The sequence below is a fragment of the Eriocheir sinensis genome, chromosome 13 (genome assembly GCF_024679095.1).
Source record: "Eriocheir sinensis breed Jianghai 21 chromosome 13, ASM2467909v1, whole genome shotgun sequence".
Lineage (NCBI taxonomy): Eukaryota > Metazoa > Arthropoda > Malacostraca > Decapoda > Varunidae > Eriocheir > Eriocheir sinensis.
The window spans coordinates 12171763-12196282 of NC_066521.1; the positions used below are offsets into that span (position 1 = coordinate 12171763).

General features: G+C 41.2%; 1 protein-coding gene across 1 annotated transcript; it reads left to right on the plus strand.

Moving 5' to 3' along the window:
- Window positions 1-7812: 7812 nt before the first annotated feature.
- Window positions 7813-12539, plus strand: LOC126997991 (innexin inx2-like). The gene is made up of 5 exons (XM_050859262.1): window positions 7813-8305; window positions 10057-10298; window positions 10428-10649; window positions 10881-11056; window positions 11263-12539. The coding sequence occupies exons 1-5, from the start codon at window positions 7937-7939 to the stop codon at window positions 11340-11342; spliced, it is 1089 nt and encodes a 362-aa protein (XP_050715219.1). The 5' UTR covers window positions 7813-7936; the 3' UTR covers window positions 11343-12539.
- Window positions 12540-24520: the final 11981 nt, after the last annotated feature.

Here is a 24520-nt window from a genome sequence, read left to right on the forward strand (position 1 = left end):
AGACGACTTCAGATTCTCACCATTCACGACATTATTAGGAAACGAGTTTCAGGTTGTTACATAAAATTATGAAGTAGAACTCCTCCCAAAAATGGATAATATTAAAACGAATGGTTGAAAACGCCAAATAATTTTTTTGGCAAACCTGGTTAACAGTTTGTTGAAGAGGTGGTGGAAGCATTGACTGTAATGGATGAATATTTTATATAATAAGAGAACCAAGAAAACGGCAGTGCTCAAGATCAAATATCTGAATTACAAAGTGAACATTTGACTTAGTTGCATGCCAGTTCCAAGAGCGTGAAAAGTCTGCAGCAAAGGTGAATACTGCAGAGCAATTCTCAAAATATGGGAATAAAAAATAAAAAGAACACAATACTATAACCCTACTAAAATTATCAGAGATTGCTGCACCTACGGAGAAGGCTAGTTTTGATATATATATATATATATATATATATATATATATATATATATATATATATATATATATATTTATATATATATATATATATATATATATATATATATATATATATATATATATATATATATATATATATGAGAGACAGGGAGGAGGGGGATTTTTGCCCTTCATAATATGTGAGGCAAGTCGACCGTGGTGATCGTCACCTAAACCTACGACAAAACAAGATAACACTTTTCGGTCGTTATAGCAATAATGTAATCTGGGAACTGAATGACAAAAAGTTTACCATCAATATTGAACATTTTCTGCCAGGGTGGGCACTCTGATGGATGCATGAATGCAGGTGCAACAAATACTACCAACACACACACACACACACACACACACACATATATATATATATATATATATATATATATATATATATATATATATATATATATATATTTATATATATATATATATATATATATATAAAACTATACTGTAGTCAGCTCCATCGACGGTCAAAAAACAGGCTTACCCCGTGGCACTACATAATTTTGTACTTTTAACTCTAACCTGCTTATCGTGAGAGCAGTTTAATAATTATTTCGTAATCATTTTATTGCATTCTCTATCATCTGGACGAAAAAATATATAATATTTATTACCTATTATGTTACTAGTAAGCCATGCAGAAGAGGGTGACTACCCGCTGACCAAGGGCCGAGAACCCTTCGGTGCCGCACTGCTTATAAGCATCCATCCGTGTGTTCGTCTGTGTGTATTATACGTACTACACTAAATAAATATAATAAATTCCAGTGCAGCCTGCCACGTGGCCATTCGACTGCTGCCCAAGGGGAAAGGAAGGACAAAGACAATAAAATGATGCTGGCAGGCTTCCGAGGAGAAAAATTCCTCTTAAGATATTTCCGAGATACATTATTTATGTCTGGATGATCTTGACGTCACAGTTTTTTTTTTTTTTTTTTACACATTGCCTTCCTGAACACGAGGCCGTTACTTTGACGACTCAGCCACCGCCCCAGCCAGCCTTTGTATCGGCAGCTCTTGTGAGAGAAAACAAAACATACAGAAAGATGGTGTTCAACTACTTGGGGCAAGATATCATTGCCTACATCTTGCACGCCACATGCTCTCCAGGAACTCTTTCACTGCCTCAATCATTCGTCCATTCGTCTCTCCACTCAGCCCCAGCAGCAGCACCATCCACTCCTTTCCAGTCCTCCCATTCACTCCACGTCCCATCTCACTCAGAAACACTTGCATCATTTTCGTTCTCTTTCTGCAGGGTTGTTTTGATTTAAATCGAATGATTTAAATCAAGTGATTTAAATCAGAGTAAAAAAAATCTTGATTTAAATCAAAATTAAATATACTGTATTTAAAATGATTCAAGTGTTACATCAAGAGTAAAATATCTAATGATTCAAATTATATATATATATATATATATATATATATATATATATATATATATATATATATATATATATATATATATATATATATATATATATATATATATAAATAAGAGTTTGACCCTGCCTGGTCAAACTCTTTCGTCTCTGTCTGTTAACATCTACCTTTCCTTCCTGCTGAAAGTATGCCTACATACAGCCTGTGCCTCAGAAGGGTGACCGTTCCAATCCCTCAAACTACCGTCTATAGCTTTACTTTCTTGTCTATCTAAAGCTTCTGAATCAATCCTTAATTGGAAGATTCTTAAGCATCTATCCACTTCTGACCTTCTATCTGATCGCCAGTACCGGTTCCGCAAGGGGCGTTCTACTGGTGATCTCCTTGCCTTCCTAACTGACTCTTGGTCATCCTCTCTTAGCCTTTTCGGGGAAACTTTTGCTATTGCGCTAGACATATCAGAAGCCTTTGATAGGGTCTGGCACAAATCTATGCTTTCCAAACTACCCTCCTACGGTTTCTGTCCTCTCTGTACCTTTATTTCCAGTTTCCTTTCTGACCGTTCTATCTCTGCTGTGGTAGACAGTAGACGGTCACTGTTCTTCCCCTAAACCTATCAACAGTGGTGTCCCGCAGGGCTCTGTCCTATCTCCCACTCTCTTTCTGTTGTTCACTGATGATCTTCTTTCCAAAACGAACTGTTCTATCCATTCTTACGGAGATGACTCTACTCTGCATTACTCAACTTCTTTTGATAGAAGACCCACCCAACAGGAACTAAACGATTCCAGGCTGGAGGCTGCAGAACGCTTAACCTCAGACCTTACTATCATTTCCGATTGGGGCAAGAACTTGGTGTCCTCCAACGCCTCAAAAACTCAATTTCTCCACCTATCCAGTCGACACAATCTTCCAAACATCTATCCCCTATTCTTTGACAACACTCAGCTATCACCTTCTTCAGCACTAAACATCCTCGATCTATCCTTAACTCAAAATCTCAAATGGAAACTTCATATCTATTCTATTACTTAATCACCTTCCTCGAGGTTGGGCGTTCTGTATCGTCTCCGCCAATTTTTTTTACCCCTCTGAGATGCTATCCATATACAGGGGCCTTGTCCGTCCTCGTATGGAGTATGCATCTCATGTGTGGAGGGGCTCCACTCACACATTTCATCAACTCCCCTCCTCATACTGACAGTCTTCTGCCTCTTAAATTCTGCCATGTTGCATCACTTTCTATCTTCTATCGATACTTTCATGCTGACTGCTCTTCTGAACTTGCTAAGTGCATTGCCTCCCCTCCTCCCGCGGCCCCGCTGTACTCGACTTTCTACTCAGCTCATCCCTTTACTGTCCAAAACCCTTATGCATGAGTTAACCAGCATCTTCATTCTTTCATCCCTTACACTGGTAAACTCTGGCTCATCCCTTTACTGTCCAAAACCTTTAGGCTTGAGTTAACCAGCATCTTCATTCTTTCATCCATTACACTGGTAAACTCTGGCTCATCCCTTTACTGTCCAAAACCCTTATGCATGAGTTAACCAGCATCTTCATTCTTTCATCCCTTACACAGGTAAACTCTGGAACAGTCTTCCTTCGTCTCTATTTCCTCCTGCCTACGACTTGAACTCTTTCAAGAGGAGTGTATCAAGACACCTCTCCACCCGAAATTGACCTCTCTTTTGCCCTCTTTTCACTTTTGTCCTCGTAGGAACAGCGATTAGCGGGCTTTTTTTAACACCTTTTTTTGTTGTTGTTGCCCTTGAGCTGATTCCTTATCTATCTATCTATCTATCTATCTATCTATCTATCTATCTATCTATCTATCTATCTATCTATCTATATATATATATATATATATATATATATATATATATATATATATATATATATATATATATATATATATATAAGGAAGAAGGAAGAACATGCATGTGAACCAGTTGTACAGTCAAAGTATTAAGTCTACTTGTCCTGTACTGATCCGGTACTGGTCCTCTAGCAAGTCAGGCACCAGTGCTATCTCTTACAAGAAAAATATTCAAAATCATAAAAAAGATAAACTATTAGTCCTACTTATGATTTTTATGCGAAAAACTCGTCTTGGGTAATTTATATTAAACTATAGTTTTATTTAACATTGGCCAAGTTTAATACAAGAAAATGGCCTCATAAGACTGAAACAAATAATCAGTGGAAACAAACAAGGATTACTGCAAAAAAATAATTTAAATAAAAAAATCGATTTAAATAAAAGATCCGATTTAAACTAAATAAATCGATTTTTTTTTAAATCATGATTTTTTGCAACCGTCTCTGTCATACTTCTTACATTCCAGCACTACATGCTGTACAGTCTCATTCACACCCCTGTCACACATCTGGAACGCTTTGCTGCGGGACTCAGACCATCTATAGTTCCTTGCATTCACATCCAAACACTGCGCTCTAGCACGGAAAAGATCACCTCCCAGGCTTCCCTCATACCACACCTCACACTTTCGGGCCTCTTTCTCCCTGTACCAGTCTAGGGTTTCCTTTCTTTCCATTTCATTCTTCCAATGGCTTAATCCCTCATCTTTTACTGCCATATCTATTACATTCTTCCACTTTCTTACATCCCACTCAAACCCCTCTCCATTTCTGTTTATTCTCCATTCAAACACATTCTGCCTATCTTCAGAGGGTCGATACACCCACCTACTTAGCATAACGTTCCTGTCTATCATTCGCCCACATTGATTCGCCCATTTGCCATCTCTTATATTCCACAAGTATACCTTTCGTGCTAATCTTGCAGCCTCCATTCGCTCCAGTCTCACTTTATATCTCAAGGTTGCCTTCACTAGTCTTTCCCTAAAAGTGCTCCACCCCATGTCACCCCTAAGAGCCTCTACTGCTGCAAACTTTGGTGCATTCGGTGCCATTCTTGCTACCTTATTCTGCCCCACTTTCAGTTTCTCTATCTCACTGTCGTTCCATGTCACAACATCCATTCCATACATAATGCTAGGGACAGCCACACTCTTCCAAACCTCACGGATGACATCATACTTGCTCGCTCTCATCCTCGCTGCACTCCCCAAACGGCCTACCCATTGGTTTCTCATACTTATCTTCTCATTCTTGGCTCTATCGCATCCATTCACATCCATCCACTCTTGTATTCTACTGTCTGTTCCAACTAATTCCCTTCCAGTCTCCAAGTCGTTTGTCTATACGTACATAAGAACATAAGAACATAAGAACGCAGGAGTCTACTAGAGGCCGGTAGGCCTGTACGAGGCAGCTCCTTTGACCCTAAGCTCCCGTGTATCTAACCCCACCTAATATCGCTGTCCATGAATTTATCTAGTCTATTTTTGAATGTGACAATTGTATTGGCACTCACCACATGACTGCTAAGCCTATTCCACTCATCCACCACCCTGTTAGTAAACCAATTTTTGCCTATGTCCCTGTTGAATCTGAATTTATCCAGTTTAAACCCATTACTTCGTGTCCTACCCGGTTCTCTTACCAACAAAACCTTATGAATGTCTCCCTTATTAAAGCCCTTCATCCATTTATAAACCTCGATCATGTCTCCACGCACCCTTCGCCTTTCCAGAGAATGCAAGTTTAACTGTTTGAGTCTTTCCTCGTATGGCAAGTTTCTCAACCCCTGAATCATCTTAGTCATCCTCCTCTGCACCGATTCTAACATTTTGATATCCATTCTATAGTAAGGTGACCAGAACTGAACCGCATAGTCAAGATGAAGTCTAACTAATGCTAAATATAGTTTGAGGAAGACTTCGGGGCTTCTGTTGCTTACGCTCCTTGAAATAAATCCCAGTACCCTATTAGCTCGATTTCTAGCTTGAATGCATTGTGCCCTTGGACGGAGATCAGAGCTCACTAAGACCCCTAAATCCCTCTCGCACCCAGACCTGCTTATGAGAGTGTCATTTAAGCAATAGTTATGTGAGGGGTTGTTCCTACCTACACTCAGAATACTGCACTTCCCTACATTGAACTCCATCTGCCATTTATCCGCCCAGTCATACAATCTGTTGAGTTCACCTTGGAGAATACTAGCGTCCTGATCCGACTCAATTACTCTACCGATCTTGGTATCATCTGCAAATTTACTAACATCACTACTAATTCCTGTATCTAAGTCATTGATATAAATAATAAACAAAAGTGGACCTAATACCGAACCTTGTGGGACCCCACTCCTAACACATCCCCAGTCAGATCTTTTACCATTGATTTCCACTCTTTGCTTCCTATTGCTCTGTCTAATACTGCATATAAGCAGTGGGTAATGGCGTTCACATGAAAGATGTACTTTACCTCCCTTGCCCTACTGCCTAATGAACGCTGTAAAGTGAATAATGGTTTCCTTCCACTGGACTGGGGTGTGTGGGGCGCGGGGTTGTGATGAAAGTTCTGGGGGAGTATAGCTGTCGCGCCCCGCCCGCCCCGCCACGGTCTCAGTCTCAGGATGACCCACACTCCCAAGCCCTCACCGAGATAGTGGAGTACCCGCACCGCACCCCACACTCAAGGGCTGCCCCTAAAGAAAGGTTATGACAGTAGATGAATGGGCAATGTAATATGGTGGACCTGAAGAAAAAGAAAAAAATCGTAAACATCATTTCACACACGAGGTATCAAAACACTCTACAGCGACGCATTGAGGGTTTGAGGGTAAGCTATAATCGGTCACCCACCCAGCCAACTAGCCACCCACTCGGCAGGACAAAAGCCTTCCTAAACCCTCTCCTCACTTTCTCCAATGGCTGCCTTCCTCCACTTCCTCGTACTCCGTGAACTCAGCTCTATCTACCTGGACAGTTTCTTATGCTTGCCTTGCCATTTCTACCCTCAAAATAATACGTCCAAGTTGTACTACAGCCTTATCACATGGGCTGAGCATACCTAAAGGGAAAAAGAGGTTAGATAAATACCGCCTGGACGGGAGTGAAGTTAAGAACATCAGCAGGTCAGCAACTTTCCCTGTGTCTTATTTTCTTTACTCTGGCTAAGGTAGACAACATACAAGCAAACATTATAGTTTAGCTACCCATACTAGAATGAAGATTAAGCTCCTTATCAATATCACACCTTTCTCTCTACGTCAATATCAGATTTAAATAATTTTCTTACTCAACGTCTTACGATATCATTTACGTCATTGAGATAAATACTGTAATAGGTGAATCAATCTGCCGTTTGTCTCCCCGTGTAGCAAATGGAAAAATATAGGCCTGGTTACTGTCTCGTGTTCAATCGTATCAGGAACATTTGGTTTAGATGGTCAAGGTGTGTATTGCCACCTGTGTCAAACTGAATAAAAAGTTGGTGCGGATCCTTTCTGTCTGCTGCGTTCAAGTTATCCACAGGGACGCGGTGGAGCGGAGCGGCCAGCAGCAGGACAGCGGCGGCCACGACGACTCGACCTGCGTGAGCTTTCCCGCCGCCAAGGATGCCGCTCACTGCTGTATAATGCACTTTATTTTACCTTATCACCATCAGCCCGGTCTCCCTCAGTGTGTACGGTTGATAACAGTGGACTAACGAAGGCCCGTCAGCACCATCTATCAGAGTACACGATGGACCAGTGACTCTGCATTAATTGATATTTTCTAGCGACAGGTGACCACCATGCCCTGTTGACCCCCGGCTTGAGGAGGGAGGGGGAGAGGCACCACCCACCCTCCTGATGCACCATCCTCCCCAGCCACCTACGCAACACCCTCCCCGTATACTGCAATTATATGCATAGGCACACCTACAAACATATGCGCACACATGCACACGGCAGAGAGATATCTCTTTGCCGTGAATGACTCTGGGCATTTTCCTCCTCCCAGTCAGCATCAGCAGCGCCGCCATGCCCGCGTTCCTTGTTTTCGGGAACGGCCCTGATGGGCGGCGCGAGGCTAGCCCGCTGAGGCGCTGACCAGGCGGGAGTGTGTTGTCAGCAGCGGAGGGGAAAGGTAGTGCTGCGCTCTGCCTCTGAGTCCATTCTGTGTGGACTATCTTGGTGCTGTGAGCTGAGGCCACTCAACACCCGGCACCATGTATGACGTGTTCGGCTCTATACGCGGTCTGCTCAAGATCGACAGTGTGAGCATCGACAACAACATCTTCAGGTTACACTACAAGGGCACCATGTTCCTGCTGGTGGCGTTCAGTCTACTCATCACGCAGAAACAATACTTCGGTGACCCCATCGACTGCATCGTGGAGGGCGTGAGCCCCACCATCATGGACACCTACTGCTGGATCCACTCCACCTTCACGATCCCCGCCCTCACAGGCGCTAAAGTGGGCGATGTGGTCCCCCACCCGGGCATCGCCAACCCCCACATTCACGGCACCGACGAGATGCACGAGAAAAGGCACCACAAGTACTACCAGTGGGTCACCCTCTTCCTCTACCTTCAGGTGGGTGCCGCGGGGCTGCCACTGTCCCCTACACGGATCATTACATTGCCGGCCTGTGCATTAATAGTATATTTGCTTACCTGTGAGTGAATGGCGTCATTGTACATGGTAGAGTGTTTAAGAACTCGCTTAAAGTGACCTACTGTGACCCGGACAAGTTGCTGTAACGTGCCGCATTTACGAAAAAAAAAAAAAAAAAAAAGTTGCCCCGTCAGGTGGCGTTGAGGTGAAAACTGAAGTAGCTTACTCAACAAGTGTGTATGCGCCCAGGTCATCGCCACTCACGCTAACATGAAACTGGGTAAAAATACATCGATTATAATTATGTATCAGAGAAATTCATGTGTTACGATCCTTTGACCCTCCCCATACTGGTATTGAGAGGATGCGCGAGGCCACACGGTAGGTGACTGACGCCCACGCCCACCACCAGACACCTGAGACAAAACAAAGGTGTTACGTGCGGTGCGGCAGCCACATGCCGTCACTACAATATGCACGAATGCATTTACCGTTATTTTAGTGCCAAAGAGGGTCAGATGACTTACATAAAGTTAGTGAAATTACAAATCCTCGCCGTTCATCTTAATTTTCACCGGCTCACTTGCTCGCTTACTGGGGTGATTTTTCGCCCATACCAAAAGCATGTTGGGTTTCGGGGCTGGCAAGTTGCCGTTCAGATCGAAAACTTACCATCCACGAGTGTCGCGTAACTATGAAATGCAGGTGATGTTAAAGCAGCTGCTTCGGCTAAACGACGACGGTATAGACTCTATAGAGAAGTCATAGTTAAGGTATGGTCAGCCGGAAAATAATAAGCGTGACGATTGTTGACTTGGTATTGTAAAAAACAAAAACAAAATCAGGTGTATTTTACTCAGGACTGTCATCGCAGTTCTGTGAAGAGAAAGTTTGAAAAATAAATATAATGTTATTGGTGGGAAACTTCTCATTTCGGGTATGCCAACCATGAATTCTTGCATATTGGAGTCGGAGTGATTGGCGTAGAAAGGGGAATTATTCATGTCACCTTAATAGCCTGTTTTTCATGCCATAATGTCTTTTGACGAAAGGTTGCTCTAATGATGTAGGGCACCATAATTATGAACAGTACGAATATAAATTTTAAATCCACCGTTTCACCCGATTTACAAATATTCAATTCGTCTTGAGTATCGCTGCATCGTCATTAATAATTTCAACAGATACAAATGTGCATTGTTTCTATATGCTAGTTACGTAATTTTTATTTAAATACTGCCTAAATGGTTTTATCAGCATGTTTCTGATAACGCGTAAGGCTTTCATAAGAGAGGGTGATGATTGTGGCCCATCTTGGGGGAATGCTCATGATTTTTCTTTCAAAGGGTGTGTATATATATATATATATATATATATATATATATATATATATATATATATATATATATATATATATATATATATATATATATATATATATATATATATATATATATATATATATATATATATATATATATATATATATATATTTTTTTTTTTTTTCCCCTCTAGGTCTTCACCGTTCTAAAATTGAGAAAAATACAGCTCTTGGCATTGGTAAATGTAACGGTGATCTTAGATTTATTTTTTGTCCGAAAGCTTTCATCATGTGTCTTGTGCCTTGATTTAAAATAACAATGAGAAAATTATTTTTTCTTTCGACCAGCTACGACATACAGGATTTGTTTGCAAGGAGGAACTCAAGAATATTGCTCTTTTTATTCCAGGCCGTCATGTTCTACATCCCCCGCTACCTGTGGAAGATCTGGGAGGGCGGCAAGGTGAAGATGCTGGTGATGCAGCTCAACTCACCCATCCTGGACGACGAAGTGAAGAGGGACCGCAAGACCATGCTGGTTGACTACTTCAGCCTCAACCTCCACAACCATAACTTCTACGCTTTTAGGTTCTTCCTCTGCGAGGTGCTCAACTTCGTTAACGTCATCGGGCAGATCTACTTCACGGACAGGCAAGTATACCCTAAGTTTCGCTAACTTAAGGAAACACGAGTCATGAGGCCGCCATAATGAGTGGTAAAGTTTATCTTCCCATAATTATCCGTGCGAATAAATAACCTTTGTGGGTGTCTTGGCTTTAGGTTCCTGGGCTACGAGTTCACTACGTACGGAACTCGCGTGTTGGCCTTCAGTGAGGCGGACTTCGGTACCCGGCACGACCCGATGGACGAGGTGTTCCCCAAGGTGGCCAAGTGCACCTTCCACAAGTACGGAGCATCAGGCACCATCGAGAGGCACGATGGACTCTGCGTCTTGCCTCTTAACATCTTCAATGAAAAGATCTACATCTTCCTCTGGTTCTGGTATGTGTTACAGAACTTTCCTTAGTGGTCTTGTGCATCAGTTACATTTCTTTGTGACACCTCGATCGGTTCCTTCTTTTACACAATTGCTTCCCAATCTTTTATTTAAATTCTTGACTTGTTTCTTATTTTCCAGTTTCAGGTCTCCCCTTGCTAATTTCTTTAAAAATATGAAGGTGGGCGGGTCATACACACAGTCATTGGGTCATGTCATAATGTGCCTGTCCACAGGTTCATCATTGTGGCTGTGGTGTCTGGCGTGGGTCTGCTGTACCGCCTCGCCACCTTCACGCCAGCCTTCCGCCAGATTCTGCTCAGGACCCGCTCGCGGCTCGCCTCCTCCGACAACGTGGAGGCCATTTCCCGCAAGTGCCAGATCGGTGACTGGTTCGTGCTCTACCAGCTAGGTGAGTGCAAGGGGGCGTGGGCTTGTTAAGCTGATTATAGCATGGTAATGGCAGTCATAGCAGGTCTTGAATCTGCTATAATGCACAGTAATTATACTCTTATCTGTGCAACATTTGTATGTAAAATGCTATGAGTGATTGTGTTTAGTATTTTTAGGGAATTTCCTGCATATGGTAATGTTAACGTTTTTTTTTTCCCTCTACAGCCAAGAACATGGATCCTTTGATTTACAAGGACTTCATCACCGATCTCGCCAACAAGCTGCAAGGGAAGGGCCCCGTCTAAGCCACCCTCACCTCGCTCAGTGCCACGAAGAAAACAAACTTGCGATAAACCTAACGAAAACACGAAACAGTGACTAGACCATGACATTAAGTGGACTGGTACTCACTCTTAGGATGCTATGGAAAGTGGTTCTTTAATTATTATTATCATGGGATGGTGGTTGCTAGTTGCTGTTGTAATTTATATGGAATCATTTTTGTTCCTACATTAGGACTTTGTACAACTAATGCTCGTTATAATCTTGTTCTGTGTAAGTCCTTGGTAACGAAACAAGCAAACAGGTAAGCAGTGAGGTGCTAGGTGAATGGAGGGGCCAGTAGAGGGGGGAGGGACGCCATGGGGGGTTCATAGGGGGATCATTCACGTCTCATTTTGCAACAGGGAAACTGTTTTCTCAAGGTCAACAGCAATGTTATTGTGTATGCGTAGTTGGTCTGTCTCTGTGAACACACCTAAATCTGGTCTTCTCCATTCATTGACAGGCTTCGTAGGGCAGCTTTGAGAGACGTGAGGGTTAAGAATGATGGTGTGCTAGTTTCTGCTGGGAGACACTAGTATATAGCTAAGTATGTTCGTATGCTCAAAGGACTTCGATCTCTCCCTCTCTCTGTTTTCAAGGACCCTTTTTATTTATTTCTTTTTTTTCTTTTTAGGTGTGTTCACATGATCCATAACAATAGTCTTCCAGCATGTGCGTAGTAATTGATGCATTTTCATTAGTTTAGCCATTGTATAAATCCTGCAAGTACGGCTGAGAGGAGTTTGTTCCTGATACACTCTGTCTGAAGGAGGTTTGTGTCGGTGCAGACCTTCTTGAGCACCACTGCCAGGGTCTTTCAAGAGGCTTTGTTAAGTCATCCATTTTTTGTATTACTGTGAACAGGACTGATGATTGTCTTCCGTTGTGACGGAGGTATTTTTCTACTTATTTTGATAAGGTGCAACTATTAGGTATTGTGTTAGGTGATGAGTACACTGGAGAAAGGTCTCATACACTGGAAGAATTTTTACTCAAAACAGGATGTATGTAAATTATATTTTTAGATTGTTACTGTACGTCTTTGATTATGTAATGCGTGCGTGTTTATCAGATAAGGCAGATAGAATGATGAGCATCAGGGCGTGTGACACAACGCAAAGGAAGGTGCTGTAGCTGTGAAAATGTGTATGAATGATCATTAAATGTATATTGTATAATCATGTATTATTCATTCCTTGACACTACGAAATGCAAAACCTTAAATAATGGAAATATGGGAGGGATGGACGAGAACCACACCCCAATAAAGCTTAAAGTGACCAAGACAAGGTATGAAAAAAAAAGCGACGTGCTGGGTGAGGGAGCGCAACATCATGGCCGGCTATCAAGACCGGCGAGTAGTCTGACCTTGAGTTGTGCAATGCCGCCCCAGCACCCAGTTCATAAACACTGAGCCGGGACTGTTATCTCAACGTCCTGGATGTCTACACAGGTGGAGAGACCAAGAGGGGGAGGGCGACATGCGCAACAGATAACGAAAAAAAAAAATGCGGATAAAAAAGTATACATAGTTTCACCCGAACAACAAAAAATCCGCACCTAGAGATAAACTAGAGTAAGCAAACAAAGTATATACCTATATAAAGAAAGAACGGATTAAAACCAGTACAACGTTGCCAAATAGAAAAAAAAAATAAATAAATAAAGTTTCAACTAAACCAAAGTAAAATCCAAACCCAGAACTGAACTAGAAGCAATCAAGCCCTATAAAAAAAAAGAACAGTTCAAAAACCCTTCAATGTTACCAAGCAAAACGTAGCGAGAGGAGGGTGTGTGTGTGTGGGGGGTGGGGGTAGGGGGGGGCAAGAGTAGAGGAGCGCTAACATCCTTATTTTTACGTATCGGGCTCCCATAACGACTATTTTCCAAGGCCACAGAGAAGATTAACCGGATTTTCATGAGCGATTTTCACGTTCAAGATGCAGAGGTGGTGCACAACTATCATTGGGATCACATAACAGCTCATGAAAATCTCGGCAACTTTTACGAGACTTTTTCAAATAAGCGAACTGCGATGCCGATACGTTTGAAAATACGAGCTTCAAACCTTCAACCCCTTCCATCCCTAGCACTCACACAACCTCACCTCTAACAGTACGCCGCCCAACTAAGTCAAGGCCACATGTGCAGCGTATAAGGAGGGAAGGTGAACACGGAGCGGGGACAAGGACAGGCCTCACGGGATGGAAAAGATCGATACACGAGCTGAATGGAAGAGGACAGATGTATGGGGGACAGTTGGCCAAGTTTGTGACAGGCTGCGGGGGGAATCAATATTAGCTTTCGTTTCGCATTAGTGTTTTCCTTTTCTCTCTGTCTCGTTTCGTATTATGCATGAGTGGTGTGTTAGTTTGTTAGTAGTAGTAGTAGTAGTAGTAGTAGTAGGGATCATTAATTTTCGTTCCATCTTAATATTCTCTTTCTCCTTTTCTTCTTCCTGTTTCCTTTCTTTCGTTCTGTGCATGAGTGGTGTCGCATTATCTAGCAGTAGTAGTAGTAGTAGTAATAGTAGTAGTAGTGGTAGTGGTACCTAGTGGTAGTAGTAGTAGTAGTAGTAGTAGTAGTAGTAGTAGTAGTAGTAGTAGTAGTAGTGGTGGTAGTAGTAGTAGTGGTAGTAATAGTAGTAGTAGCAGCAGTAGTAGTAATGACAATAGTTTTCATCATCGCCAAGTGTGTTTTCATTTGTAATCTTTCGTCGCCTTTCGCTCCTCGCTCTGTAAGCCGAGTTGTTGGCCACGGCTCTTGTGCTACGTGTGGAAGGGCGTAGAGAGTTAGTAATTGAATGGAAGAACACGTCTCTCTCTCTCTCTCTCTCTCTCTCTCTCTCTCTCTCTCTCTCTCTCTCTCTCTCTCTCGACTGACATGAACAAAGGAACCGTGGAAGGACATGACAGTATTGTTTGTGAATGACGGGCGAAAAACAAGTCAAGGTGATGTTAAAAAATCTAACGACAAAAAAATAATGTTGATAATTCTCCTGACAGACCGATGTTATGATTGACATCGGTCAATCTTCAGCCAGTCAGGCTGAAGGAAGAAAAAAAAACCACGATGACTGTATGCTTGGTTGACTGACTGAAGAAATTACATAACTCTGCATTACCATCATAACCGACTGAGCGAATGACTGACCGACTGGTTAAGGAGAAAACACGATTCCTGCATCCTAACAACTGACTAATTATTGACTGACTAAATTATACAACCCTTCTATCATCACAACTACTGATTGACTAACTGGAAAAATGACAACTCTCTGTATCCCAATTACGAGTGACTGGCTAATTGACTGATTGATTCACTGACTGACTAACTGACTGACTGACTGAAAATAAATCCATAACTTCCTGTATCACCATCACGACTGACCGACTAAGGAAATTATACAAATCTCCTTCAATAATAAGTGACTGGACTGGCCGACTAACTGAGTGACGTGTAGGAAATTAAACAACCTACATCAACATTATGACTGACTGACTGACTGACTGAGGAAAGTATATAACTCTCCCTGCATTTAGCATCACGACTGACTGACTGACTGAATAAATAACCGACTGAAAAATAACTCCTGCAGCCCCACAACTAACAAACTGGGTGACTAAAAAAATAAAATAAAAAAATAAATAAATAAAATAAACGCCTTTCCTCATACACACAACTAACTGACTGTCTCCCTTACTGACTGCCTGACTCCGCACAACATCCACCTGCAACACCCGGCTCCGATGACCACGTAAACCTGTAAACACACAACGCAGGTGACCGGCGAGAGAGTTAGTTCTTCAAGGTCATCACTGGTTACGACGACGCACTCTTATCAGCCCTCGATAAACAACCTTCGTCTGTCCAACTGTGTCGGTTAATCATCATTCACCTGAGTAAATCTAGGTTAATGACGAGGGTTTCTTGCGCCTTTGAAGAACACCTGGTACCTACTCTTAATAAAAAACAGCACTTAATCATGTTATATTTATTTTTATCAAAGGTTCATTATTAACATGGTTCTTGTTTGATTAAATGAGTATAAGCAACATTAATAATAAGGTTTCATTGGATGTAATTTGTAAATTTGTGGTATTTCGAGGTTTCAAAGGCTATTTTCTGAGGAGGTTGTGTTTTCTGAGACTGTTTCGGTTCGTCTTTATATAACATGCGAGTTCTTTTTCTTGTCGAATCCTTGCACCGCTAAACGACTCTTAGTCTTGAAAGGAAGGCTTGCCAGTTACAATGACGGTTTATCTCACTATGCTACCACCACCACAATAACAACAAATAAACAAAAACAAGAACTACTACTACTACAACTACTACTACTACTATTATTACTACTGTTACAACAACTAATACTACTACTATAAAACAAATGCACAAAACAACTTATCTGTCCCTATTTAGTACGTCACATCATCTCTCTCTCTCTCTCTCTCTCTAAGCCTTAAAAATCACTTACTCACTCAGCAGAACACATTCGTCCCCTTGTGCGAGAAGCGAATTAACACTAATAAAAGCCCACCGTGGTTTAATAGCGAAATTAAACAATCAGTCAGTGAGAGAAAATTGTTTTACAGGTTAAAGAAAGAACAAAGCACGCCCGAAAACATTAGACTTTATAATGATGCCAGGCGACGAGTAAAAAGGCTAGTAGGTCAGGCAAAGCGTAGATATGAAGAAAATATTGCAGCCAACTGTAAAAATAATCCGAAATCTTTCTTCAGTTACATAAACAACAGAAAGGCGATCAAAAGTGGTATTGGACCTTTAACAAACAGCGACGGTGCACTAGTGACTGACAGCCAACACATTGCAAACCTCTTAAACAATTACTTTTCCTCGGTGTTTAATACTAACAGTCTTCCTCTCGCTTCCAACAACACCAGTACTATTGTAAATCTCGAGCATGCATTGCCTAATTTTGAAATAACAACCGATGAAGTCCTTAAAGCTCTCCATTCACTTAAAACAAATAAAAGTCCCGGACCCGACAAAGTATATCCTATACTGCTTAAAGAAACAAAGAGCGAAATACTCTCCTCCCTCACTACCGTATTCAATATGTCCTTGCGACAAGGCATCGTCCCTTCAGATTGGAAAAAGGCTAACGTGACACCGATTTTTAAGAAAGGAGACAAAAAAATACCAGGTAACTACCGACCCATTAGTCTAACTTCGGTTGTAGGTAAGCTACTCGAGAGCATAATTAGAGACAAAATTGTGAGTTACCTCGAAAGCCACTCATTAAGTGGGGATTCACAACATGGCTTCCGTAACAAAAGATCCTGCCTGTCAAACCTACTGACCTTTTATAACGATCTCTTCTCAATTTATGACGTAACCAAATCAGTGGACGTAGTCTATCTTGATTTCCAGAAAGCGTTTGATAAAGTCCCACATCATAAATTACTTTATAAATTAAATCAAATAGGCATTGACGGTCAAGTAAACCAATGGATCGCGAATTGGTTGAGCAACAGACAACAAAGAGTAGTGATTGACGGATTTAACTCAGAGTGGGCGCCGGTCACTAGTGGCGTCCCTCAGGGCTCGGTTCTTGGCCCAGTGCTCTTCATTATTTACATCAACGACGTGGATGTTGGACTCAATAATCGCATTAGTAAATTTGCAGACGACACAAAGATTGGTAACTCGGTTCTCACTGACGAAGACAGGCAAAGCCTCCAAGAGGATTTGCACAAAATTTCAGCTTGGTCGGATAAATGGGAGATGCCCTTTAACGTAGACAAGTGCCAGGTCCTTCAAGTTGGAACAAAAAATAAGAAGTTCGATTACGAAATACGCGGCGTTAAACTCACAAGTGTTCAATGCGTTAAGGATCTGGGGATTAAAATCGCATCAAACCTCAAATTCTCACATCAATGCATCGATGCAGCAAATAAAGCGAACAGAATGTTGGGCTTCATTAAAAGAAACTTTTTATTCAAAAATGAAGATGTAATACTTCCGCTCTACAATAGTTTAGTCAGACCCCACTTGGAATATGTGGTACAGTTTTGGTCTCCCCACCATGCAAAGGACATTGCTAAACTAGGTGTTCAGCGTCGAGCAACAAAAATGATCCCATCCTTGCGCAACAAATCCTACGAAGAAAGGCTTTCTACCCTTAACATGTTCTCTCTTGAGAAACGTCGCCTCCGAAGAAAACTGATCGAATGTTTTAAAATACTTAATGGTTTCACGAATGTAGACAGATCAAAATTGTTTATGATCGATGACACTTTGCGAACGAGGAACAATGCCACAAAACTCAAATGTAGACAAGTAAATTCAGACTGCACCAAATTTTTCTTCACCAACGTTGTAGTGCGAGAATGGAATAAGCTCCCACCATCAGTGGTCCAGTGTAACACGATTGACTCCTTTAAAAACAAGCTCGACCGTCACTTCCTTGAACTTAATATTAGCTAGAGTAGAAAAGCAACGTTTTGGAGCCATCTGATTAATGTAAAATCACTTAGATTTAAGGACAGGCCACCTAGTCTGGACCATGGGGTCTGTGTGGTCTGATTTTCTATGTAAATCTATGTAAATCTCTCTCAACCCGTGCATGGGTAACGTTAAAGACTCATTGCCATTCCACCGTCAACCTTCTTTTGCGTCAACCGGTTTGGCTCCTCTGAACACGGAATCTTGCTCAACACTAAGGAAGTTTTTGGGAACTATCTTGTGAGCGACGTGCTTGGCGACACACACACACACACTCACTCTCTCTCTCTCTCTCTCTCTCTCTCTCTCTCTCTCTCTCTCTCTCTCTCTCTCTCTCTCTCTCTCTCTCTCTCTCTCTCTCTCTCTCTCTCTCTCTCTCTCAAGAACGAATGAGTGATAGAATGAATAAATCAACCAATCACTAATCACCTAACACTAACAAACTAACTAACACACTCATTCACTCTCTAACTCTCTACTAGCTAACTAATGAATTATATAACTAACTATGAGCTAAATAATTACCTAACTCACTAACTAAACAAAATATATATAAAAAAACTTTATAACCTAACTACCTAACTGACTAAAGCTATAACTACCTAATTAATTATATAACTAACTATCTGCCTCACCCCCTAACTAAAAACATATATAACACCCCATTATAAAACAAACCTCCCTTCCCTCAATACCTCTCACCCACAACCACATTATCTTCGCGTCAGACTCCAGGCCACGCAGGGATCGTTAGTTCAAGGGGATCATTCAAGTGAACCATAATATCAAGCATTTCTTCGGCGCCCAAGCCCCACATTTGACAAGGCTTTCCTAGTAGTTGTGGGCATTTCCATGCATGAGTAGTTTTATGACCCTAGTGGTAGTCTGACAAAGCTTCTGTATCACTAACGTAAAAAAAAAATACTCATGAGAATAGTTGATTTAGACAAACCAGTACCAGAAGCGTGAAAAAAGCACTCATGAGAACCCGAATGATCTCTCCGGCCGTTGGAGATGGTTGATGTGAGAGGCGCAAGCGTCTGAGAACACCAACCTGAGTGTCTTGGCCAAGAGTACACACACACGATTATCACTCAGGGCACGGCTAGACCCCCGCCTGGCCTCGACTCCTCCTCACACATGCACATCAGGAGTGCGAGTTTACAACAGACGGCCAGTGTCTTCGTTATGTAAACTACTTGAGGAAAGGAAACAGACGGGGCCGCCCTAGCCCTCCCCCCCGGCATGCATTATGAGCAAGGTTTCGGTTGGTCCTTGAACTGGCGCAAACACACATGCACGCATAAATAAATAAATATAAATATATATATATATATATATATATATATATATATATATATATATATATATATATATATATATATATATATATATATATATATATATATATATATATATATATATATATATATATATATATATATATATATATATATATATATATATATATATATATATATATATATATATATATATATATATATATATATATATATAAAAAAAAAAAAATAATAATAGTAAAAAAGGCTCTAACCTATTTTTTTCATATATAAAGGGTATTCTATTTATAACTTGCAGCTTCCTAAAGATAAATAAATATGATTAACAGAGTTAGATACTACTGTCAGGAAGCACGCAGAACACTGATCTTGTGACTAAACTGTGACTTACACTCCTATTATAATTATCAAATGTTTCTTGCTCTTGTTACAAACTTTTCTCAAGACTAGAGGTGCTACATCGGGTTGTTATGAGTGTTTTTCACCTTTACGGGGAAGCTTTGCACAGGAGCTGCCTTGTATAGGCCAGTCGGCCTCTTGCAGATTCCTTACGTTCTTATGTAAAACTACCGCTAGGCTCAAGAAACCACCCATAGAAACCCCAACAACTTCTGCGAGAGCCTTTTGAAAAAGACGGACTAAGCCTTCCAAGAGTTTGATAATATGAACCTTAGCACGATGTAGAAGTAAAGTTGGGGGCATACGCTTCAGCTGGTGGTGGGCTATTCACTTTTATACGGTGAGGTAGTAATAGCCTAAAGACCCCCCTCTAGACAGGGCGATACTCTTAACACCTAAGCTGTTTACGACGTGATGGAAGGAAATTAAAAATAAAACCACTGAGTTTACAGAACGTTTACATCGCTATTGAAAACTAGAGGCAAGGACAGAAACGAATGGAAAACGTTTGGGAGAGAAATATCCTGAAGTAGAATGACACAGGATGATGTTGATATATATATATATATATATATATATATATATATATATATATATATATATATATACATATATACATATATCAATACAGATATTTATACATTATTAAGACAGCAAAGTTACCGTACGAGACTGCAAATGAATCAGTGTCTTCGTCTAGTCAACTTTTTTTTATTATAACTGAAGAATGGAAACAGACCACAGCCCGCCACACCATGCGTCTTGAGGCCTCCGTACACGTATTTAAAAACAGTAATGAGGCTGGTGAGGCTGTCGCAGAGGATTACTAATGTAAATCAGTGTCTGGTGGTCGCCAATCTTACTACTTGAGTGGAATTACAATATGAGCGTGGTCGCTGTGCAGACTTCTTGAGGAAAGACAGAAATTAGCAGCATAACACGTCTCGATTTACACACACGTTTTTTTTTTTTTTTTTTTTACAGCAAAGGAGACAGCTCAAGGGCACAAAAAAGTAAACATTAATAAAAAAAAAAGCCCGCTACTCGCTGCTCCTAAAAAGAATCCAAAGAGGTGGCCGAAAGATAGGTCAGTTTCGGGAGGAGAGGTGTCCTGATACCCTCCTCTTGAAAGAGTTCAAGTCGTAGGCAAGAGGAAATACAGATGAAGGAAGATTGTTCCAGAGTTTACCAGCGTGAGGGATGAAAGAGTGAAGATGCTGGTTAACTCTTGCATAAGGGGTTTGGACAGTATAGGGATGAGCATGAGTAGAAAGTCGAGTGCAGCGGGGCCGCGGGAGGGGGGGAGGCATGCAGTTAGCAAGTTCAGAAGAGCAGTCAGCGTGGAAATATCGATAGAAGATAGAAAGAGAGGCAACATTGCGGCGGAATTTAAGAGGTAGAAGACTATCAGTATGAGGAGGAGAGCTGATGAGACGAAGAGCCTTTGCCTCCACTCTGTCCAGAAGAGCTGTGTGAGTGGAGCCCCCCCCACACATGAGATGCATACTCCATACGAGGGCGGACAAGGCCCGTGTATATGGACACCAACTGTGCAGGGGAGAAGAACTGGCGGAGACGGTACAGAACGCCCAGCCTCGAGGAAGCTGATTTAGTAAGAGATGAGATATGAAGTTTCCAGTTGAGATTTTGAGTTAAGGATAGACCGAGGATGTTTAGTGTTGAGGAAGGTGATAGCTGGGTGTTGTCAAAGAATAGGGATAGTTGTTTGGAAGATTGTGTCGAGTGGATAGGTGGAGAAACTGTGTTTTTGAGGCGTTGAAGGACACCAGGTTCTTCTTGCCCCAATCGGAAATAATAGTAAGGTCTGAGGCTAAGCGTTCTGCAGCCTCCAGCCTTGAGTCGTTAAGTTCCTGAAGGGTGGGTCTTCTATTAAAAGAAGTTGAATAATGCAGAGTGGAATCATCGGCGTAGGAATGGATAGGACAGTTCGTTTTGGAAAGAAGATCATCAATGAACAACAGAAAAAGAGTGGGAGATAGGACAGAACCCTGTGGGACACCACTGTTAATAGATTTAGGGAAGAACAGTGACCGTCTACCACGGCAGAAATAGAACGGTCAGAAAGGAAACTGGAGATAAAGGTACAGAGAGAAGGATAGAAACCGTAGGAGGGTAGTTTAGAAAGCAAAGATTTGTGCCAGACCCTATCAAAAGCTTTTGATATGTCCAGCGCAATAGCAAAGTTTCACCGAAACGGCTAAGAGAGGATGACCAAGAGTCAGTTAAGAAGGCTAGGAGATCACCAGTAGAACGTCCCTTGCGGAACCCATACTGGCGATCAGATAGAAGGTCAGAAGTGGAAAGGTGCTTTTGAATCTTCCGGTTAAGGATTGATTCAAAAGCTTTAGATAGACAAGAAAGTAAAGCAATAGGACGGTAGTTTGAGGGATTGGAGCGGTCACCCTTCTTAGGTACAGGCTGTATGAAGGCATACTTCCAGCAAGAAGGAAAGGTAGATGTTGACAGGCAGAGGCGAAAGAGTTTGACCAGGCAGGGTGACAGCACGGAGGCACAGTTTTTAAGGACAATAGGAGGCACTCCATCAGGTCCATAAGCCTTCTGAGGATTGAGGCCAGAGAGGGCATAGAAAACATCATTTTGAAGAATCTTTATAACAGGCATAAAGGAGTCAGAGGGGGGATGAGTAGGAGGAATATGCCCAGAATCGTCCAGAGTGGAGTTTTTAGAAAAAGTTTGAGAGAAGAGTTCAGCCTTAGAGATAGATGAGACGGCAGTGTTGCCGTCAGGACTGAGGAGTTGCACTATTATTATTATTATTATTATTACTACTACTACTACTACTACTATTACTACTACTACTACTATTATTATAATTATCTGAAGAATAGTAAAAAAAAAGTCTGCTCCTGTAAAGAAAACAGAAAGATATCAAAGAGTTGATGTTATAAAAAACATGTATCATTCACAAACAGGTTACGGTATCATCATTATTATCATTCTTTATCATTATCTGGCAAAGTGGCAAAACGAGAGCTAAATGATAGTAAAAAAAAAGACAAGTTTTGCTCTAAAAAAATATTCCCAAAAGAGTAATACGTTAAAAAAATATGATAGCATTTTCTACTTGTTTGAATACTAGATGCACTACGGTATACTTTTCAGTCGTCTTGGTAAAGAAGGAAAACACCCACCAAACTTCAGGCTTCTTATACACTGGAGGAGGCAGCTTAAGGGCAAACTAAAGAAGAAACAAAAAAGACCGCTGGTGCAAATAAAAGGAGTTGCAGTACATATTTCGGGTCACTGCAAACCGACTAAAATGATGATTACCTGTATATGCTTTATTATTTACAGGTGCTGAGCAAATAATGAGTTAAAGCTTGATACGAACACCGGGGCTTCCACGCACACCTGACGCCATTGATTAATTAACAAAGGTGAAAGGTTTCAGCGCTTACGTGTGCAGCAGCGCGTCTTCAGGTTCCCCCCCCCCCCCTCTCTCTCTCTCTCTCTCTCTCTCTCTCTCTCTCTCTCTCTCTCTCTCTCTCTCTCTCTCTCTCTCTCTCTCTCTCTCTCTCTCTCTCTCTCTCTCTCCTTCCCTTTCTTTCTTTTACTCTTCTTCCTTTCCCTCTCTTTTCCTTCATTTCTTTCCTTCCCTTCCTTTTCTCTTATTGCGTTCAGTTCCATCCATTCCTTAATCTCTCTCTCTCTCTCTCTCTCTCTCTCTCTCTCTCTCTCTCTCTCTCTCTCTCTCTCTCTCTCTCTGTATGCGTTTATTCTACAATCCTTCTAAATGGCACAAAAAAAGGGGGGGGGGCTTCAGTAATTTTAGCAGCAAATATTTTATAATGATTGTGTTTTTAATCGTCATCAACAGCATTGTACTATCATCATCATTTCTTTTCTTTTTTTCTTTTTTAATATCGCCAACAAGCGACTTCCAGAATTACTTTTTTTTCCTACTAATCTAAAACGTTTCGACACCACCAGATTTTGTCCCATTTTCTTTGCGTCTCAGTAACACTTGCCTAATCTACTTTCCGGACTCGAGGGTTCATGGAAAGTCGAGGTGTTTGTTTGTTTGCTTGTTTGTTGGTACGTGTCTTTAGGTTTGATTCTCTTTACCTTATATACCGGTAGTTGGTTATTTCCTTATTTGCTTACAGTGTGTTTTGATCATTCTTTCGTCCTGTCTGCCTTACGTTTTCTTTTTCTTTCTTTTTTCTTTCATCTTTTCATTTATTCTTTTCTGTCTTTCGTTTTATTGTTCTTCCTTTTTTTTCTTTCATCTTTTCATTTATCCCATTGTCTAGTTTTCTTTTTCTTTCGTTTTTTCATCTTTTCTTTGATCCCTTTCTGTCTTACGTCATTTCTTTCATCTTTTTTTCTGTGCCTTACATTTTCTTTTCTTTCTTTTTTTTCATCTTGTCATTTATCCCTTTCTGTGTTTTTCATTTTTTCTTTTTTTGTTCTCTCATCATACAAGTTTCAGGCAGGAGGTTATCATAATGTTGCTTTTGTATTTATTATTATTATTATTATTTATTTATTTTTTTAGGGATGGGAAGGGTGAGGGACGGCGAGCCAACAATTGAATTTGACTAACAACCGAGAACTAGATTTCTGACGGATAAGTGAAGTGAGCCGGGGCAGGCGGGGCGGGGCGGGGCGGCTTGGTCTAGCTATAGCTGGGGTAATTCTGTTGACTCGGTTCTAGTAATTTTTCTTGTTAATTACGTCACGTCCAGGGGGTTTCATAGCTGTTCTACGTGAGCTGCCAAGGGGCGTCCAGCTCTATTATCTTTATTACTTGTATGGGATAGGATGGCTTGTTAATTAAGGGAGGCATTTACGATGATGATAAAGAGAAGTAATTTTACGGCAGTCCTCCTTCACTACGCCCACCCCTCATTCACTATAACCACGAAATAAGTGTAAAAAAACATATTATTTAAATACGATACGTGAAAACTAGTAGGGGAAGCGTTTCCTGTGTGAGGGACGCAGGGAAG

Bases quoted from the DNA above. Each gene is read 5' to 3' on its own strand.
- LOC126997991 (XM_050859262.1), top strand. From the start codon at position 7,937: ATGTATGACGTGTTCGGCTCTATACGCGGTCTGCTCAAGATCGACAGT. The intron at 10,299-10,427 runs GCAAGTATACCC...TCTTGGCTTTAG, and splicing joins CAGATCTACTTCACGGACAG to GTTCCTGGGCTACGAGTTCA. The intron at 10,650-10,880 runs GTATGTGTTACA...GCCTGTCCACAG, and splicing joins TACATCTTCCTCTGGTTCTG to GTTCATCATTGTGGCTGTGG.